Source organism: Zootoca vivipara, chromosome Z, assembly GCF_963506605.1.
Source record: "Zootoca vivipara chromosome Z, rZooViv1.1, whole genome shotgun sequence".
Classification (NCBI taxonomy): domain Eukaryota; kingdom Metazoa; phylum Chordata; class Lepidosauria; order Squamata; family Lacertidae; genus Zootoca; species Zootoca vivipara.
In genome coordinates, this window is record NC_083294.1 from 28,056,274 (window position 1) to 28,077,355 (window position 21,082).

At 40.1% G+C, this 21,082-nt stretch overlaps 1 protein-coding gene across 1 annotated transcript in view; it reads right to left on the minus strand.

The window, feature by feature from the left end:
• The window catches only part of RPS6KA6 (ribosomal protein S6 kinase A6), a 64,473-nt gene extending 44,396 nt beyond the window's left edge, over positions 1-20,077 (minus strand). The window contains exons 1-3 of the mRNA XM_035113870.2: positions 19,415-20,077; positions 7,731-7,790; positions 462-578 (exon numbers count right to left, since the gene is read on the minus strand). Of these exons, the coding sequence (XP_034969761.2) occupies positions 462-578; positions 7,731-7,790; positions 19,415-19,582 (345 nt within the window). The 5' untranslated portion in view covers positions 19,583-20,077. The remainder of the gene's footprint in view (positions 1-461; positions 579-7,730; positions 7,791-19,414) is intronic.
• Positions 20,078-21,082: the final 1,005 nt, after the last annotated feature.

Consider the following 21,082-nt stretch of genomic DNA (forward strand, 5'->3'; position numbering starts at 1 on the left):
GAATTTTCGGTTTACGAACGCTGCGGACCCATCTGGAATTACTTTCCATTACTTTCAATGGGAAAGTTCACTTCAGTTTATGAACGCTTCAGTTTATAAACAGACTTCCGGAACCAATTACACCCATGCTTCGGGTTAAGTACGCTTCAGGTTGAAGTACTCCACAGTACTTCTGGAACGGATTAATCCACTTTCCATTACTTTCAATGGGAAAGTTTGCTTCAGTTTATGAACGCTTCAGTTTAAGTACTTCATGGACCGTCTGGAACAGATTAATCCACTTTCCATTACTTTCAATGGAAATGTTCGCTTCAGTTTATGAACGCTTCAGTTTATGAACAGACTTCTGGAACCAATTGTGTTCATAAACTGAGGTACCACTGTATTTAGATGAATAAACAGGACTAGAAATCAAATATGACATGAAACTGCATTATTTAGAATAAACTGTTTTGTCTTACCTTTCCAAATGATCCTTGACCAAGGACTTTAAGTAATTCAAATTGTGCAGGATCTGCTTTTTCACATCCTTCTTTCACATGGTGAGTAATAGGTATCTCTTTCACAACTCCTTCATCCTATTCAAATAAAAATGAATAATAATGACCAATGACATAATAATAATCTTTACTGCCTCCATCTGTCTACTTTACTATTTGTGAAGGGGAAATTATTTATAATTTATTATTCATACAATCTACAGCTAGTGCTATAAAAGCCGCTCTGCCCACAGATGTATAATCATATATACCACTACCACCAATCAGAAGCGCTACTACAAATTATCCAAAAAGTGAGGGTAGGTGATGGGCTGGATGTGAGCCAACAAACTGAAGCTGAATCCTGAAAAGACAGGAGTGTTATACAGTATGTTCAAATTTCTGAAGTCGAGAAGGAGAGAAAACAGCATGTTCTGGATGAGGTTGCACTCCCCTGGAAGGAGCTTGTTTGTAGCCTATGACTATTCCTAGATCCAGCATTGTCACTTGAGGCCCTTGGTGGCTAGGTTTGCCTATTTGCCAGCTACAGCCCCTTTTGGACAGAGATTATTGGTCACTGTACTCCATGCTCTAGGAAATTCCAGGGTGCTCTACGTAAGGCTGCTGAAGTAAACTTCAACTAGTCCAAAATGCAGTGCCCAGATTATTGGCTGGGGTTGCTTTTAGAACTCATATATAACCCCTTGTTTTAAAACAGCTGCCTGGGCCACCAGTTCATTACCAGGTTCAAGGTGCTCATTTTAGTATTTAAGCCCCAAACAACATGGCTCCAAATATCTGAAAGACCACCTCCTTCCTTACAAAACCCTCTTGGTTGTTAAGATCAGCAGAGGGGGGCCCCTTGGTAGTTACACTTCCTGCAAAAATTTGGTTGCCAATGTCCTAGGAGAGGATATTCATTCTCTGTGGCATCCACTAAGTGGTAGAATTCCCTCCCCATGGAGGTGTGTCTGGCCTCTTCACTATACTGTACAACTGTTCAGGAATACTGATGACACACCTCTTTACCCTGGCCTTTGGCACCTGAGATTCATGTTTACAGAACTCCACCTATTCTGGTGAATGTAGAATGTTTTAACTGTTTTTAATTCTGAATTTCAAAGTGCTGTAACACACCCTGAGAACCTGCTGGTGAAGAGCAGTGATGAATAATATTTAAATAATAATAATGGGAAGGACAATTCAGGCCTCTATGATCTTTCATAGGAGACTGTTTCTTTTTCTATTGAAAAGATCCTGTTTTTAGGGCACCACTGAGTGGGGAGGATACTGCAGGCAATAGTTACAATATTGCCCAAGTCCTCACAGGGACATAGTCTCTAGCAGATCCTTATATTGGTTGTGAGGAAGCAACAAGATTATCAGACTTTGAGATTAATATACTGTACATTCCTTGTCTACAAACAGAAAATAATGTTTAAGATGTGTAACAACAAATCTGCTTTGTTTTTAAAGAACTCAGTTTCTTCCAACAATGCACTGAAGATATAAACACCACTAAGAACTTCAAGTATATTTGATACTGACATCAGAGCCTCTGTCTTTCCCTCACATAAGATTAGAAGGCATCTAAGTACTGTCCTCTCACATATTGAAAATTCATCCCTCCTTTTCTTAAGGAAAAAACAGTTAAAACGCTAGTATTCATGTTGCCTAGTGACAGAAAAAACAGAAGTCGTATCAATAAGCTCTAATAAAATCTTTAATAGCTACTGATGCCACACACAAGACATTCAACAATGCTGTTTTCATATTTCAATAAACTAGAACATTTGCATGAAAAACCATTTTAGTCATTCATTTGTTTCTATTTTCTTCTTCCACCTTAAGTTACTATCCTATGACATCACAATTTGTTTCTGTGGAACTTGGCAATAGTCATTAAATAAGAATTCAACAGGAAAAAGAAATCATACAGTTGTCCATGGAATAGTCTCCTGTGATATAAATCCCAAACACGAAGGTCCTGGCTGAGTAATTTTAGATCCCATATTCATTAATTTGAAAAAACTACATCCAGTGAATCCTAAGAATTGAGTAGCAACCACGTAATGTAACAAAAGAAAAGAACTTGGACACTCAACAGCTGTTCAGTGTGGGCAGCAGCAAAAGAAGCAGAGCATAAGTATCAGGGAGAGAAAACAGGTTTTATCAACAGCATAGTGCTCTCTCTCTCTCTTTTTTTAGAATAATGTTTATTTATTTTTCAATCAAACAACAATATTATATACATTTTTCATACAACTAGTAAGAAGAAAAAGAAAAGAAAGAGGAAACCAAGGTATATGTAAACTTGACATAAAGATATAAGCTCAAAATGTGAGTTATTTATTTAAGAAAAAAAGAAAAAAATACTAATATAGAAAATATTGAAATAATAATTGACTAAAAAAAGACTCTGGACTTCCTGTTATCTCCAGCAGCTTGCCTTTTGTTCGTTCATTATCGAATGTATATACAATCAATGCTGTTTCTACTTTCGGTGTCTTCACATTCTAATTCTTTAAACTTCCACATATCTATTAAATCAACCTATATCCTTACCAGTTCACTCAAACGCTATCATAGTAATTTTATCTTCAGTATATTTTTTAACATATTTCTTGTATCTATCCCATCTTTTAACAAATTCTTCCTTAACTTTTCCTCTCAAACTATTTGTTAGCTGTGCCATTTCGGCCATTTCCTGCAATTTGTTTTGCCACTCTGTAATTTTTGGGGCCTCTCTTTCTTTCCATTTTTTGGCAATAACCAAACGAGCCGCTGCTAAAGCATATAATAGAATTTCTTTTTATTGTGATGGTATCTCTTTTTGAAATGTTATACTTAGTAGGAAAATCTCTGGTCTTTTGGGGATATTTCTCCCCAAATTTTTTTGCATCTCATCATGAATTTTATTCCAAAATTTCTTAATGATTTCACAAGTCCACCACATGTGAAATCACTTTACTTTTGTTTCAGATTGAGCCTTCTGCACATTTTGTTTTTTAAAAAAATAATATTTATTGAATTTTACATAAAGAAAAAAAAGAAAAAAAGAAAAATTAAAAATAATAATACAGAAATAAAAAAGGCAAAAATGACAATATTATCACATCTTATCTCTTCAAACTACTTCACGTCACCTTCTTACAATCCTTGTTAATAATTAATTCTTACCATTTCCAAATCTTGGTTGAACATCATAAAATTACATCCTATCTCCCAATTCATAACCTTATTCTTAAATCATTCTTATTCAATTTTATATAGAAAAGTGGAAGAGAAATAGAAAGAAAAAGCCAAAATAAAAATATAGAAGACATACTTATATTTTCCAATTTCTAATCTAAACATTTCGGACTTCCTCATTTCCCCTTCTTGAGTTCCTTATTCATAACTAATTATTGCAGTTTCCAAATCTAAAATAATCTAAAATAACATTCTTTCTCCCAACTTATAACTTCTTATTGATCAATTACCCTTCATACTTCTCTTTACTTTTATTACCCATTATTCTATCCAAAAATATTCATAATTAATTTTCAAAATCTTTCCCCCCCTTTTTATTCCCACCCTCAAAACTAAATCTACCCCCTTTCCTTGGAATCGGTCTCCAGAGATTTCAGCCAGCTCCTTAATACTTTCCAAGTTCAGACCGTGTTTTGTCCACCTATAGAAATCACCCCGGTTCCTCCTCATCCCACTCCTGTTCTGTCCAATCCAAACTTTGCTCAGCCCTTCCCCCCCTTGCTGTATTCCCAACATTTTATCTTCAATCACATTCTCTTTCTGCCCCCCACATGCTTCCTTCTCCCCCTCTCTCACTGGGGTAACAACCTTTTTGTTTTTCCTTTTTTGGGGGAATTTTGAGTCCTATCTTCATCTACCTACAAGTTTAATCTGCTAAAGCCAACTTTCTTTAGTTTCTCTACTCCAGTCCCTTAATTAAGATGTCACAATCCAGAACATCTGCAACATAAATGAAGGTCAATTCAGCTGCAGATTGTCAAGCTGGTCCCACAGTACTATTACTTCCTCTTCTTCCCCCACTCTGACTTTAAAGCCAAAAAATCAGATCACACAACCACCATCACAGCCAAAGTTGAGCAACCAAGCTATGAACAAGTCATCCATCTTTTTCAGGTCCTGATTTGAAAAAACTTGCTCTGTCTGCCCTATGATCTATAAACACCAACCTCACTCACTGTTTCCTTGAATACTCATTGTTATGTAATTTAGAACTGCATGTGGTATTTTATTGCTTGTAAAATAAAGTATCAGGTATGAATATTATGGTGCATGTGTTTTTAATGCAGATACTCTCCTTGCCTAAACTAAGACATCTTCCGTTTTAAAATGAAGCACACTACTAATAAGCAGGAGTCCGCAGCTTAATATAAGCGGCAACAATTTTGCATGGAGGTTCCATTCCTGGCCCCCACACATATCAGCAGAACATGGAAAAGCACCTCCTGACCCAATTCAGCCCTCATTTTGCCTTCTTCCAGGTACAAAAGGACCTGTGCATTGACAGCCGTGCATCAATTGGATACACCTAAAATGGTTGCTGCCTCTATCACACTGCTTCAGTAACAAAAGAAGCCACAACTAGCAGAAGCCACCTTCTAACAAAGGTGAGACAATAGTTCCATCAGATCCAGAGTCCACAATCCTAGGACTACTTGGTACCCTGGCCCTGTCCTCCAAAGCTCTTATTTTCCCACTTCTTTCCTGTTCATAGAACCTTTTATATTACCCAGGCTTTACTTCAGCTCCTATACAGCCCGCTGCCAAGTCAGCTCCACTTTCTTTAGTTACTCTGTTCTTGACTCCAGTTCCTCTCCATCCCCAGCATAGAGTTATTCTTTAATTCTAGACTTCTTCAGAGTTGCCTTTCACCTCAATTTAGCTACCAGTATCTCTTTTGCACTTTGTAACAAAGCACTCTTGGTTACAGCAGCAAGCTGCTTATCAAAAAGCAGGACTGAATCAAAAATAACTCACAGGCTCCAAAGCTGTTCCAGTGGGGAGATTACAGCCCCATAAATTATAGGAAGATCTATCATCACTTCTTACTTGTCTGAATTCAACTTCAATCTTTAGCCCTCTTCCACTTGACCATAGCTTCTGGACACTGATTTAGGACAAAGATAACAGCATCTGGAAACTTAGTAACTTAAATTTAGAGCTAGATGCCACCAGCATATTTGATTAAGACTGTTGTAAAACCACTAATGAAGAAACTCTCTTCAAACCTTGAAGATTTTAACCAACAATCAGCTGGTCAAAAATACCCACAAATCACCTTCTTAGGCAATCTACTTGACCAAGCAGATGAAACTGATTGTCTCATTTCATTTCAGTCTGGTTCTAGGCTTGTTCTTGGCACAGAAACTGCCTTAGCCAAACTAATGGATAACATATGCCAGGATAAGGGGAATACTTCCAGAAGCAACGAAGTACTGGCAGTTATTTATAAAGCACTTCACAACACTAGGCCCCTACTGGAATGCCCCCTCACCCACCAAATACCCTGTTGGAATGATTCCAGAGAGGGGAAGGCAGGCAAAGACCAGCTCCAGGGCTGTGCTGCTCTTATTTTAAGCTTGTGTGGCTTTTAACATATTAATTACATTTTATTAATATTGAAAACTGGACTGGGGACGTGTCTCAAATCTGTGTGTTGCCACCAAGTGCAAATAAGGTATACTGCCAGACATTAGAGGAATGGGGAATATGAAAACATCCCCTACATCAGTCTTCCCTAACCTGGTCCCCTTCAGATGTTGCTGGACTATAACTACCATCATCCCTGATCACTGACAAAACTAGCCAGGCTGATGGAAAGACACCAGGTTGAGGAACCCTGCTCTGAATGTTTGCAATACTCAAAATCATGCCTGCCTAATATCCAAGACAGCACGCATTGCCTAATATCCAAGATAACACTCAGGCTATGCATTCCATAGATTGCTTATGCAGTCACTATATATAGCACTAATATATAAACCAAAGAAAAAGCAAACTAATAACAAAGAATTAGACCCAATAGCCCATCACTCAGATGCCAGTACTGATGTTAGAGACCAATAAGTTTTGCTTACAGGTCAAGCATTAGAAAACAAAAAACAGTATTTAAAATAAAATACCAGTACTTTCACTGGATCCCCTGAGAAAGAATTTGGAAATTATTTAAGGCATCAGAACTTTACTATGTGATTATCAGTCAAATGAAAATCAGAGTAAAGTAACACCACACAGCAAGTCTAAGGGAATTAAATACAATCCAGAACACGGTCTATATACCTTAATTGGACAGAATTCCTATAAAATTAAAATATTTACTATAAACACACCTGAGTCTATTTTAGCCTGGCTGGTACTCCTCAAAAGTAATTTGAACATCAGAAAATGTTGTAGCATTCTAAAGTGATGTTGTTGTTGTTATTGATGATGATGATGATGATTCATTTATTTATACGCCACCTTTTTCATTGACGGGACTCAAGGCAGCTTACAGATCAAAAACAAACACCACTAAAAGCATAGTGTCTTATGATAAAACAGCTTGAACTATTTTTTTCTTTCAACCAGGCTTGTAACTAGCCACCATCTAAATTGCCTATGGCAAATAAGCATGGTTCCATTCCAAGTGATCAGGCAGAGCTTTGCATAACAGGCCCTCCCCATTTGTTAAGGCTATAAATGACTAACCGGCACATGTAAGCAGGCAGACAAAAAATAGTTCTGTGAACTATTAAGTATTAAACATTTCCAAAACTGCTTTCAGTAACAATAAAAATAGATTTTAAAAATTATAATAATTTGTAGTTACTTCTTTCTTCTGAAGCAAAATGTCATTCAGGCTGCCTGCTGCCAGTATACAGCTTTCCTCACCCAAACAAGCATCAGATATGTATCCAACACATATGGAACAAAAATTCATAAAAATACTACTTGATTTGCATCAATACTGCAAATCTTGAAAGTCAAACTATTTCAAGCAAGGTTACACATCACCTATGTGCATATGCTGTCATTTGCTCGGGCACATGGGGAAAAAATCCTGAACTTTTCTTCTGAAGAACCAGGGTAAATTTTTATTACAGTACTTCTCTCTATTACTCTTATTTTGTCCTACAAGTTTTCTCCTAGTTTGGTTCCTAAATAAAGCATCCCAAAGAAAATATGAAACTCAAAATATTTTGATTGCAGTTCCCACCCTTAAGAACTTATGCATGAACTTACTTCATAGGAATATGGTTCTCCTTCCTCCATAGGTTCATCCACCACTCTAATGCCATTCAGCTGCAGAAATAAATAAAAAATGAGCTTACCAACAGAAAACCTGAATGCAGAATATATCCAATACAAATGTACTGGTCATCACATAATCCCTAATTAAATATCTTATTCAATAACCTTTCCGGAACACTGCTCAGAAGGGCAGAAATCTTAACTTCCCCCATTAATTTCAATAATATACAATTGCCTAGTGCTTTCTGCAGAGCAAAAGGCATAAAGCTGAATGACCAGACGTTTCAGATTATTTATACCTCTGGGTAGTATAAATACTTTAGATAATGTCAAATGGGTATTTTTAAAAGTAAAACTCCAATTAGTATGGATTCCTTTTCTGGAATTATAGTTAGAACCTGATTTGTTTTTTTGTTTTGTTTTTCTTTTTAATCAATGACTTAAATTGCCTTGATTTAAAAGTCAAATCACCCAATTGACAGTTTTCAAATACCGTAGGTAAAGGTCATAAAAAGGGCAAATAACTGTCTGTCCATATGGCTTCTATGGTTCAAACTAGAAGAAGAAAATTTATTAAGACGCATTAGAAAAATTCTTAAAAGTTCAACAGCCAAGGAAGAATGTGGCTTTCAATGAGTAATCATGTATGCATGTTTTATAACAGAATCATTGAAAGCTAGATAATTAGCAAGATGGCTCAGAGGGTCTCCCTCTACAAAGGAAAATGCCCTAAACAGAGTTAGATCATTGGTTTATCTAGTTCAGTATTGTCCACACTGACTGGCAGAGGATTTCCAAAGTTTTTGATTGGGTTTCTCCCAGCCTCACCTGGAGACACAAGGAGCTGAACTAGGGACCTTCTGCATGCAAAGCAGATCCTACAGCTGTTCTCTACTAAATCTAATTTTATTACAATTGCCTCCATTTAATAAGAGCCATAACTGTGCTAAGTTACAAGTTGCTAAATTTGATTAAACAGTTGAATCATACAAACAAGGATATGCACTTGCTCCAACATGTAGAATAGTAATAATTAAAAACTGGAAAAACCTGCTAAAGACAATTATTCATTTTGCTATATTAATTACCAAACAAGACAGCCTCCTGTGGTGTACATACATATATATCATTACAACAAAACTACAAAACTTCCTGAGAAGTTCTCCCCCATTTTATCCTCATAACAGCCCTGAGAGGCAGCACAGGATGACGAGACAGCAATTTGCCTATGGGACTGAATGGCTATTTGAACTCTTTAGTCAAATGTTTTTCCAATGGAAAATTATAACATTTAACACACTTACAAAAGAGAAGATATATATTACTTGGGGGGGGGAATTTCCACTGCAAGAAAAAATGGGAGACTTTTCTCATTCAGCCAATCTGGAACAGCATCAGCAGTCAACACAGAGGGCACCTGCTGAAGCCCACTGCTGAGTCAGTCAGCTACTGCTCTCTGTGGAAGCTGTGGCCAGGCTGAATTCCCAGTTGAGGAGCAATAATACACAGGCAATTTCCCACTAGGAGGGGTGCCTGGCGCCTGTGCTCAGACCATTTCTGAAGATCTGTGCAGCTTCCTGTACTAAGATATTTAGTTTGAGTGTTGCTGGGAACAGGAGATTGTAATCTATTGCATGAATCCTCGGTGGGATTTGTAAGGATCTTGCCTGCCTCCTCAAAAAATGGTGTAAATCTATTTAGACTCTAATTTTAGTTTGCTTCATTGAAGCCTTCTCACACTTTCAGTTTAGTAAAGTGTAGAATGTGTTATGCTATAGCAAAGATAACTTTGTTCAGTTCATACAGTAAGCATTGTCTCCCATGTTAATCTTAGATCTAGTTTAAAAAGATCTAACATAACACATTGCCCAAAGGCAAACTTAGAAAATACATGGCCATAACACACTTTCAATGAGGTAAAAGCAAATGCAGGAATCATATAGACTTCCCAAAGTATACTGGTGAGTAAGAAGGGCGCTTAGTTTCTCCTGCACCTGCAAAGTCTTCTTTGCAAATGCATTCCAGCATTAAAACAGAAAGACTGTGTTGAGAACCAAATGTTTTTCTTGTAACATCTAGTTGGCCCTAAACTTTGACTTCTTCATTTAAAGAAGGGGAGAATACTGTACTTCAAACAGTGCTTTTGAGAAACACGTTAAGGCAACTCTTGCAGACCCACTTCAGATGAAACAGGAGTGTAGAGACTGCCTTAAAATACTTCTCAAAAGTGCAGTTTGTCCACTTCTCCTGCAAGACCGTACGTGGACAGCAGCACAGTTACCACTGCTGCTCAGCCAACTGCTGGAGAAGTGTAGGAACTGCTTCAAACAGTGCTTTTGAAAAGCATTTTAATCCTCACCCTTCAGCAGATCAGTGGAGATTAAATCCTTCTGCCTTGCCCATGCAATCTTGTTCCCTGTTGAGAGCAGAGCATGCAGCCAAGGCAAAATTAAGCCCTGTCCTTCCACCCATCAGCTAACATCATCAGTCACATGAGTGGATGGGCATGGTTAAGGGAAATGGTCTTTCAGGTCAAGATTGGTTGCTCGAATATGACTTTTCAATCTCAAACAACTAACTTCATTATCAACACAGATATAGCAAAGGTATCATGTAAACGAAGTCCACTATTTGATTATTATTTTCAACAAAAGCTTAATTTTCAAAACACCATTCAATCAGCACGAAGAACAAATTAAATGCTTGCTATCAATAAAACAGCAAGTCTCAAAAGCCTCTTTTGTTTACGTTCACACATAAAGCAATTAAGCATTTACCTAAAATAAAGCAATTAAGCATTTACCTAAAATAAAATACCTTTCTGAAGATGCCAGCCCAATCCACCCTGTAAGTAGTAGCACCTTATCCAAATTTTGATTATTCTTACTAAATATGTTTTAAATAATCTATTTTATATACTGGTACATAAAATTTCTTCTGGCACAACATATAATCATTTCTAGTTTTGAAACCCTAAATCCATTGATACATTAGCTCCCCAATAAAGATACATTTCCAGCAAACTGAAAAGTTAGGGCAATTGTTTTTCAATGCAGACAAACAAGGGGCTAGTGAAAACTAATACCAATATGGAAGAGAGAGTTCTGCAACATTAATTGAATATTCCCCCCCTTCTCCCATATGTGGGTCCATAAACTGAGTTTGAATTCTGGAAAGACGGAGGCATGGTGAGTGACTCCTCGATCTGAGAAATAGTCAGTTGCCTGTACTGAATTGGTTCAACTCCCTATGGCGGAGCAGGTGCACAGTCTGGGGTCCTCCCTCACTTCTAGGCCTCTAAAATACGTATCCTGTATGGGGGGGGCTGTACTTCAGGGCCCCTAATCTCAGAGGGGCCCCTGAAACGGCTTTAGTCCACATTGTTAAAAATAAATTGGCTTAGTAGACCCAATTTGTGCTGCACGACTCAAATTGATTATTATTTTTGATGTATATATTTCAACAATCTCAAGGTTTGAGAGTCAATAGCACAGATGTTGTGAAGGGATTGTGATCTATCATAGAACCCCATTGAAAAATAACACTGGTTACCCAAACCTTGTTGTAGTTTGTGAAGGCCCCTCATGACCGTTCAAGCTTCAGGGCCCCCAAACTGGAAGCGCACCACTGCCTGTATTATTTATTAGTTATTTATTGAATTTTACTTTAAACTTATGCTGAGACTATGTACAGATTTCTTGAATAAAGCTTTTAGGTTTCCTCAAGCACAGTCTGAGCGATGTATATAAAGGTGCAAGCCAGGACTGCCCCTGAGAATTTGTTGGCCTTGACTAGGATGAGAACTTTAGTGTGGTGGGCATCCCTGTGGGACACCCTACAAGTAGAAGCTTAGCAGGAACTTTTTAGCCAACCAGTATCTATTGATATTTTAAATTATGTTTTTAGGGATATTTTTACTGATTTTCTTATATTATTTTGTTGTATACTGCCTTAAGATTTCAATAGAATAAATAAATACCAATCTTGGGGGAGGGGGTAATTCCACTTTCTACAATCCTCCAGTAGGAGAACTGTTCATTTATTCATACTCTCTGCTTTCTGTTTCTTAACCACTTACCAAGCCAAAAGACAACGTTGTCCTCTTGTTGTTAAGTTTGTTCAAGTGAGGTACTTTGACAACAGATTTTTAAAAGTCTAAGTGAGGTGTGGAGAATCTTTGACCCTCCAGATGTTGCTGAACTACAACTCCTAACAGCCCCAGCAAGCATGGCCAATGGACTAGGATGATGGGAGCCATAGTTCAGCAATTTAGTTTCCCCACACCTGTTCTAGGTATACAATGGCAACAGGATGACCTATATCTATATGCCTGCTGACACTCTGTATACTTTCTTTTACATATCCTGCACTGGACAGATTGTGCTGTTGCTAACACAAACTGAAAATCAATGGGGTACCGTAAGTAACAACAGGTAGATTTAGACAAGACCCAAAACTCAGAACTACACTGCCTGAAAATAGGTATAACACATGGACTTCAGTGTGAGCTTGAGTGTCACTATGGCTTCATCAAAGTTTTTTTCAAAAGCTTGAGAAAACCTTTTTTCAAAACTTTAGAAAATTATGGTTGTTGCCCTTTTTAACCTAGCTCCACAAAATTCCCACCACTCTAGAATTTTATTGGAAGGGGCAAAGCATAACCACTAAATATTGCCCACTAATATTTTGGACCAGGGGGAGAAGAGAATAAATAATGCAAGTATTGTACCCCTTCCCTGGTTAGATCACTGAGGCTTTCAAAGGCTTTAATTGACCAATATCTGGGGTAGCGCTGTGGGTCCCAGCTGGAGAGAGTAAGTGAGATAGTTTGCCTCTTGCTGCTTGTATAGGGGCAACTAATGCTTGCTCTAATATTCACCTATGATGCTGCAGCAACATTTTCCCAATCTAGTCTAACATTAATCAAATTAATTTTTTCAGCATTTAATGAATTTAAAAGTTGGCAATAGAAGAAGTGGCTGTCCTTTTCCCCCTTCTTCCTCTGGAACTTATTGTAAATATAAATGTCGTAATATTTTGGAAAACTATCTGTAAATAACAAATTACAAATTTAGTAAATAAGATATATAGAAGGTTGAACCATGAAATGAAAGGTTTCAAAGGATTCACAAACAACATACTTGTTATTAAACATCTGCAACACTTTGAGGTAACTTAACTGTGTGAATTAATAATCCAAGATCAAACACCACCTTTCAAATCACTTTAAACACAATGCTTTTCAATGGATTTATTTCACACATTCAGCTGCAAGTTCTCATCTTGAGCTATCAAGTAAATGTTCATGCCCATGTGAGACATTGGCCTATAACCATAATAGAAGTGTAAAAAGATGCACAGTACCTTACCAGTGTCCTTACTGTTACTGTTTAAAAGCAGAAGGCAAATAAATATGAACAAAATTTTATTTCCCTTTAAAATATTTCCTCATTTATCCAGGATTCTTTAATTCAGCCCTCACTATAGTAACAAAGAGGGCAAATGAACTCTAAAATTACAGCACCTAAGTAAGTTTCCAAATATACAATTACTATTAATCATTTGACACTATTTGACACTACCTCTGATTGAAAGAGATATGAATTCCTAAAAGTTTTATTGCACACACAGAGTACTCTTGGGCAAGTACAACTTTGCCAGGGATGTTCATCATAACTGTTCTGTTTTGGTGAACTGTGAACCAAGATAAATGAGAATAGTTTCATAAAATTAATCTAAGCAAAGACCATTGTAAAAAGGCTACTAGAAGAATTTATTTCTATCACATAATGAACATAGGGACAAAGTTGATAATCCAAAGATGCACTCTTCTTTCTCACCAATTCAACAATAAGAACACACACAAAAGAGGCATTGAGCTGACAAAGCAACAGAAAAAGCAAGGTTCAATTCATATTCATGACAATCTTTGCTGTCTCTGAATCCAATAGCATTGTCCTAAGTAAACATCCTTTTTGTTATGGCTGAATATTTTTATTTCAGGCTACAATATTAATCTGGCATTTGACGTCCTCATGAACTTCAAAGAGTGAAGAATGCATTTCCCACGTACAATTCTAATTTTTAGAAAGAATAAAAGAAACTGAAAGTTTGAAAGTTTTGCCTTAATAATCTACTAAACCAAACTAAACCAAAAAGTGCTCCCTCTCTCTCACGCACACACACATCCATTTTACATTTCAAATGCATAATCTGGTCTAACCCCCCCCCCACACACACACACACCACACACACACACACAGAGAGAGAGAGAGAGAGAGAGAGAGAGAGAGAGAGAGAGAGAGAGAGAGAGAGGGAGAGAGAGATCTCCAGAATATTACAGGAGGAGCAGTTTCTGTAACAGCACCCACATAACAAATGTGCAACTACTTATAAAGCTCCATTAATTGTCCAACAGTGATGTCTGAGAATGGACACTGAAAATGTTGCACGGTAACTAAGTTTACAAATATACCATAACTATCTTGAGTGATGCTACTTGCAAAACTCCACTACTTGTGTGATAGCATCTGAGAATGGACACTGAAAATGTTCCGGGTAAATCTTAATCTGTGCTCTGTTAACAAATATACTGTAACTGATTTCAGTCATTTCACAATTTTAGCACAGATGCAACAAAGATATCATCTGTTTCTTTCTGTGTCATATGTGTATCTGCTAAACATAAAATTAGGATCAGACTAATAAATTCTTTCTAGAGTGACTACTTTTAAACCAATTTTAATTTCAAAACATTCCTGGTCATTTTGATAGTATGCAGAACCTGTACAACAATAGCTAAAGATCCATAAGATTAATTTGATTTACATTTAAATCCTTGATTTTAAAGCAACTAATAATTTGTAGAATATTGGCTATTTTTAAACATTTAATCTAAAACTCACAGATTTGTACATAGTAGTAGCCCCATACTCCTAGTACTTCACTGAAAAATGATCCATTTTAAGTGACCTTCTAGTAGGTACCAGTTGGTACCTTTCAAATAGTAGGCAGGATAGTGAACTTGGAGTGGGGGGGAACAGGAGGTACTGAGGAAACAGCACCTGTTTATGCATGAACATTCTACTAGATTTCTGGGTAGGGGAATACAGTGGTAACTCGGTTTACAAACTTAATCCGTTCCGGAAGTCCGTTCTTAAACCGAAACTGTTCTCAAACCAAGGCACGCTTTCCCTAATGAGGCCTCCCGCCACCGGTGCCCTTCCACTGTTCGGATTCCGTTCTTAGACCAAGGTAAAGTTCTCAAACTGGGACACTATTACCGGTTTTGCAGAGTTTGTAAACCGAATTGTTCTTAAACCAAGGTACCACTGTAAATTAAAACCATGGTTTTCCAAAGACAGATTTCACCAGTAAGACACAGTACTTAAGGCATGCTTAGGATAGAGAGGCAAGCTTGACCTGCTTTTCGTACTGCAAAGTTTTGTCATCAACTATACACTATACCCCCCCCCCGTTTCAGCTTTCTGAGTAGATCATAGTGTACCAGAAAAAAATATGGGGGGTGAGCAAGAGTCAGAAGGGCACAACACTTGCCCACAGAAGTTTCATGCTTTTGCTTCTAGGCGTTGTTGCCGCTGCTTAGAAGCAGTGGGACCGGCAAACAGCCCTCCTCGGCAACTGGATCCTTTACACATTAGAATAATGTGTAATTTGGCCCTACACCTGACAAAGTTCAGTGGAGTTTACTTCCACATATGCATAGCATTGCAGTGTTAGAAGACAGTACTGACTACCGGAGCTGTGACATGCATATTAGTTTTTTGTTCAAATATAGCTGAGTTACTTAAGAAGAAGAAAAGTTTGGATTTGATATCCCACTTTATCACTACCCTAAGGAGTCTCAAAGCGGCCAACAATCTCCTTTCCCTTCCTCCCCTACAACAAGCACTCTGTGAGGTAAGTGAGGCTGAGAGACTTCAGAGAAGTCTGACTAGCCCAAGGTCACCCAGCAGCTGCATATGGAGGAGCAGGGAAGCGAATCCGGTTCACCAGATTACAAGTCTACCGCTCTTAACCACTACTCCACAGGCACCTAACAATATGCTACTTTGCACACAGGTTCTTTAAAAGGCTAAAGCTGTTGGTTTTAAACAAATGCTGTGTTGTATTTTAAAATTTTTGAGTATAAACACCAATCTTGTTTTTATTTAGGTACTCAATAATGAATTTTATTATAGCATTTTCTTAAATTACTAGGGCATAGGTGAGTGGGTGGTGCTGTGGTCTAAACCACTGCGCCTCTTGGGCTTGCTGATCAGGCCTATTTTATTTATTTATTAAATTTATATACTGTTCTGCATCCAATCTCAGGGCTGATCACAATATAAAAATACAAGATAAAAGCACAAAATAAATAGTTAAAACAAAAACAAAACAATAACCCCCCTCCTACAAACACATATATTCAACTCTCTTCTGCCAATCTCAGGAACATTGGGTCTAGCACAAAGTTTTTATATTCAATGGCACTCTGTACTAGAATATTACTATTTGCACAATGTGAGATTCTTTAACTCACACTATGCACTAAATTTCCAGCAATAGCTACATTAGGACTAAGGAGATTACAAAAGTTGCTGCTTATTTCTTACCATGAAACTGCTGAGTGTCTTTTTTCCAACAAAAAAAAAGTGTTCCAACATTGTTGAAACTATCACTAATTAATGCATCTAGAATGTTTGTTTAATGACACTTCTGATGGTGCCTGGGACAAGGGGGAAAGTCAGTCAGACTGCTAAAATTAAGCCATTGAAAGCCAAACAAAAGCCATTCTGACAAAAGCTGTTACAACTGGTAGAATGTAAAAGATCCTGAGATCAAACCGTAGCTGCCAAGTACCCCGTTTACCCTGGGAAACCCCCGTATTTTCTTATCGTTTCCCGCAGGTGTCCCAAATGGCAAAATACCCCGTATTCCCTCGGATTACGGAGCTCCTGCCAGTGGCCATGTTCTTCTGGTGCCACGCCGGTACCAAAAGTCACTTCTACGCACTTCCGGACATGCGTAGAAACGACTTCTGATGCCGCTGTGCCCATTTCCAAAATGTCCGCAGCGCCAGAAGTCACTTCTATGCACTTCCGGACATGCGTAGAAGCGACTTCCGATACCGCTGTGCTTCTGGCACTGCGGACATTTTGGAAATGGGCACAGCGGCATCGGAAGTCGCTTCTATGCATGTCCGGAAGTGTGTAGAAGCGACTTCTGGTGCCGCAGCACTGCTGACCCCGGATTTTTCAATCCGGAACTTGGCACCTATGCATAAAACAGTATTTGATAACATCCTGGCAATGGTAGTATACAATATAGAAGTTGGGCATGCCACTTTACAAAGGACAATTCATGAGATTTTATTCATCTGAACAATACTTTGCAGACTCTAACCTTGTACAAGCTGTTTTCCATAATAAATGAGCCCTTGAGAGAGTAAAAGGTTTACCAGCTTCTCCTTGGCTTAGAAACAGTTACTACATAGGTTCTTAGATCCTCTAAGGACAAATCAGGCTCAAAGTGCAGGTGGTTTATAAGGATAAAGAAGCTGAAAGATGGAACAATTGAATGACTTTTAAGCTGAACCAGTCTTAAAGAGATGTTTAAGGAGTGGGGGCTTGTTTTGAGTGAAGCTTCTTCTTTGGCGATCAAATGTTTAAGGAGTGGGAGCTTGTTTTGTGTGAAATTGGGGTGGGGGTCAAGCCTATGTTTAAGAATACATGATGCAGCACCCTTGCTGAAGCTATGCAGGTCTAAGTCTAATGCAGAGCCTCATTGTGAGGCCATCTGGGGACCCCCATAGCTCTATTAACACAGTAATAAATATAGTGAATTTTATTTGAGGTGCTTGAAAGTAGTAAAGCAAAATCAGCTAAGCCAAAAACAGCATGACATCTTCCAAAGCTGATGAATTCAGAAAGGGTCATTAGTAATTCCTTATTTTTATTGCTAAGTTTTACAGAACATTCCTTATGTCTGTTCCCAATTTATATAGTTGACAGATGTCACCACACCTCTTGTTTTTAAAATGGAATGTTAGCACCACTCCTGTAGGACTCATACAGGAAATATGGCAGGAATCTATAGGTCATTAGGGCTACTTAGAGGAGACACCTCAAGGGCAAAGAGCAGCAGGCTCTTTTGAGAAGTTCAAACAAAAGTTGTGGAATGGAAAGGACAATTTGGAGCCTTTCAGAATTAGGATACTAGATGCAAACCATAGCAAGATATTTCAGCAACAAATTCAAAATAGTTCATCTTCTTAACAAACACTAAGGCAAACAGGAGTAGCTCACTGCTGCACCATGGTGCGAAATAGGTTTTAATGTTAAAGTAAAAGAGGTAATTATTGTGAGAGTAAAGTATTAGTTAAGTAAGAAAGAACTCAAGAGTCAGTGCCTTGTTGTGAAGGGGAGACAGCTAGCAGGGTAGAGGAAGGATGCATCAGACCTTGATGTTTGGGATTACCTAGCAGGAGAACTAGGGTGAACAAAGTAGGAAGTGGTTGTTAATATAAATAGATGGAGATGGAGATAGAAGTGTGGAATGGAGGCATCTGGCAACTGTTCAGAACTGAGCATCTTTAGGACACAGAGATGAATTTGTCAAGGTAAGGATGAAAGACAAACAGAAGTGGACAGAGTCTGCCTTGGAGAGGAATCTATCTGGTAAAAGTACTTTAGGGGGGGGGGGAATGAAACCTCAGGCGACAATAGGTAGATGAACAATAAGAAGAAAATAAGGCAATACTTTTTCTTAAAAAACCAAGTGGTTGTAGAAAGGAGGGGACAGTTTTCAGAGACTTTTGGGTGTCACTGGATCCTGTGCAGTAGAAGAACAGAGACCTGGAATTCGGAGCGAGAGAACATGGAAAAGAGAAACAAAAGGGAACAGCTTTCCTTTTCAGGATTCCCTTGCATTCCACTGCAAAAGGTGTGTGTGGCTCCAAAATTCCCATTCTCTGACGGGGCTGCTAAATCGACTTTTGAATTTGAACAAGTCGAGGTTCTCAGTCCTCTCAGGGGGGGCAAGCCAGCAAAGGGCCGGAGTTGGTGAAAGGGAAAGAGAAGGTGCCAGCCAAGACGGCAGGAGAACTGGGGAGCTGAGGATGCGCGCAAAGAAGAGATAAGAGAATGACAGCGCAAGTTCGGCTGTTGACGGATGAAGGATAGACAGGGAGGCATGATGGAGAGGGACAGGTCAGAATAACGAGGGTATTAAAAATAAATAAATAAATAAATAAGCAGGCGGGAGGTAAGCAAGCAAAAGGCAAGTTGAAGGACCAGGTGGAGTCAAGGGAGATTTTGGGAGGGGGGGGATCGCATGAAAGGCACCATAGGGATCGCATGAAAACGGGGTGGGGGGTGTCGAGTTGGTGTCACGAAACTCCTCTCACGACCCCGGCCGGCCCCTTCTCCCTCAGACCCCTCCGGAGCCGGTTCCCGCATCCCTACGAGGAGAGGAGGAGACGAAGCATCGAGGGATGGGAGAACAGCAGCAAGCCGGTACTTTCCCCTCCGCCTCCCCCATTGCCCACCACCGGCAGCGCCACGCACGCCCCCTCCTCTTAAGCCGGTGCTGCCTCTGCCTGCCGCCCGCCCGATCCCCTCTCAGAACCTTTTACCTCAAGTTCCCTCAGAAAACCCAGCCCGGGACTCCCTCACCTCTCCGCCTGTGCTGCTGCTGCTGCCGCCTCCTCCTCCTCCGTCGGAGATCTCCATGAGGCCGGCGGCGGCGGCAGGAGGCGGGGGCGGAGGAGGGCAGGAGGAGGGCTCCGCTTCGGGCTCAGGCTGAGGCTCCTCCGCGCCCTCCGGCGGCGCGAAGGGCACCATGACTCTGTGGCGGCGGCGGCGGCGGCGGCGGCTGTCGTCGTCGTCCTGGTGGCGGCCGCCGCGCTCCTCCTCCGCCTCTCCTCCTCGTTCTCGCCCAAGCGGCGCCGCGGCGGGCAGGGACGGGGCAGCCGTTCATGCTCTTCCCCTCCCCTCGTGCTGAGGGGACGGGAAGGAGGAGGGGGAGGGAGAAAGGAGGGAGTTTCGCCCTCCCTCCTTCGCTCGCTCGCCTTTCCCCTAGTCAGCCGAAGCCTCCAAGGCTGCTGCGGCTTCGCTCATCGCTCACAGCCTTTCCATGCAGTAGCCCGTCGAGGAGGAGGAGGAGCTCCTGCTGCTGCTGCTACCCGGGCAGGCGGGGGCGGTTCCGCGTTACGCCGACCTCCCCTCCTCCTCCTCCTCCTCCTAACATGGCGGGAGGAGAAGGCCGCCGCTAAACCGGCGTCTCTGCTTTGGTGGGCTGTTGGGTGAGGGAGAAGTGATGTCAGGCCCGGGTAGAGGAGAATTCCCCCTACGGGAGGGGGGAGTTGCAAGCATCACGCGTAGGGTGGTGGGAGGGGGTGAGGAGGTAGAGTTGGGGAGGGAGCCCGTGAGGGGGAGGGAGGGGAGGTGTGGCGTCAGCGATTGCGTGGGCTCGGGGAAAGGTGACGTCGGTGGCGATGACGTTGGCGCCCGCTGCTTTTCCACCGCCACCCATCTCGTCTTCCTCTCCCTCCGCACCACCACACCGCCACAGAAATGTGCAACGCTGCTCGGATCAGAGGAAGAGGGAGATTTGGATGTTTTAAATAGCAAAGGCTATTTTATACTCTGGATGAATTGGGTTGGGTGAAAGGGGTAGGGGGGGCACAGGCAAGCAGTGAAAGAACCAATTTAATTTCTTTTAAAAAATAAAAAATAAAAAAATCCAGATGCTATCGAGACAGTCGTGCTGCTGTTGCAACTGAAGCACCCTGAAAGGCTGGTGCCCCCAGTAAACCGGTTAGGGCTGCAGCTCCAAACGTTTGATTCCCCCCCCCCCGATGTTCCATTTAGTTATTTCGTGAAATTTGCATACCTCTTGACTAAGAAGAAGAAACCTCAAAGTGGTTTACAAAAGGAATAAAACAATAACATCAATAAAACAGCTGTGACATATTAAAAGAGTGATTAAAAAATAGCTCTAAGCTAAGGACCAAGTTAAAACACACCAACATGCTATATATTTGGTAGGCTTGCCTAAACAAGAATGTTGGTTTAAAAAAAAAGGCTTCAAAAAGATTACAGTGAAGGCACCTGTCTGACGTCAATAAACAGGCAGTTAAGTGCTGCCACACTTAAGATGGATTTCTTACAAGTGCAGAATGGGTATTATGTGGCACCTGTAGCAGTGCCAGTTCCACAGATCAAAGCAGCCAGGTAGGCGTATATGGCGTAAGGCAATCTCACAAGTAAACTGCTCCCAAGTTATTAATGGTTTTATATACTTGAAATTGGCCCAGTAAGCAAGTCAACAACCAGTATAGG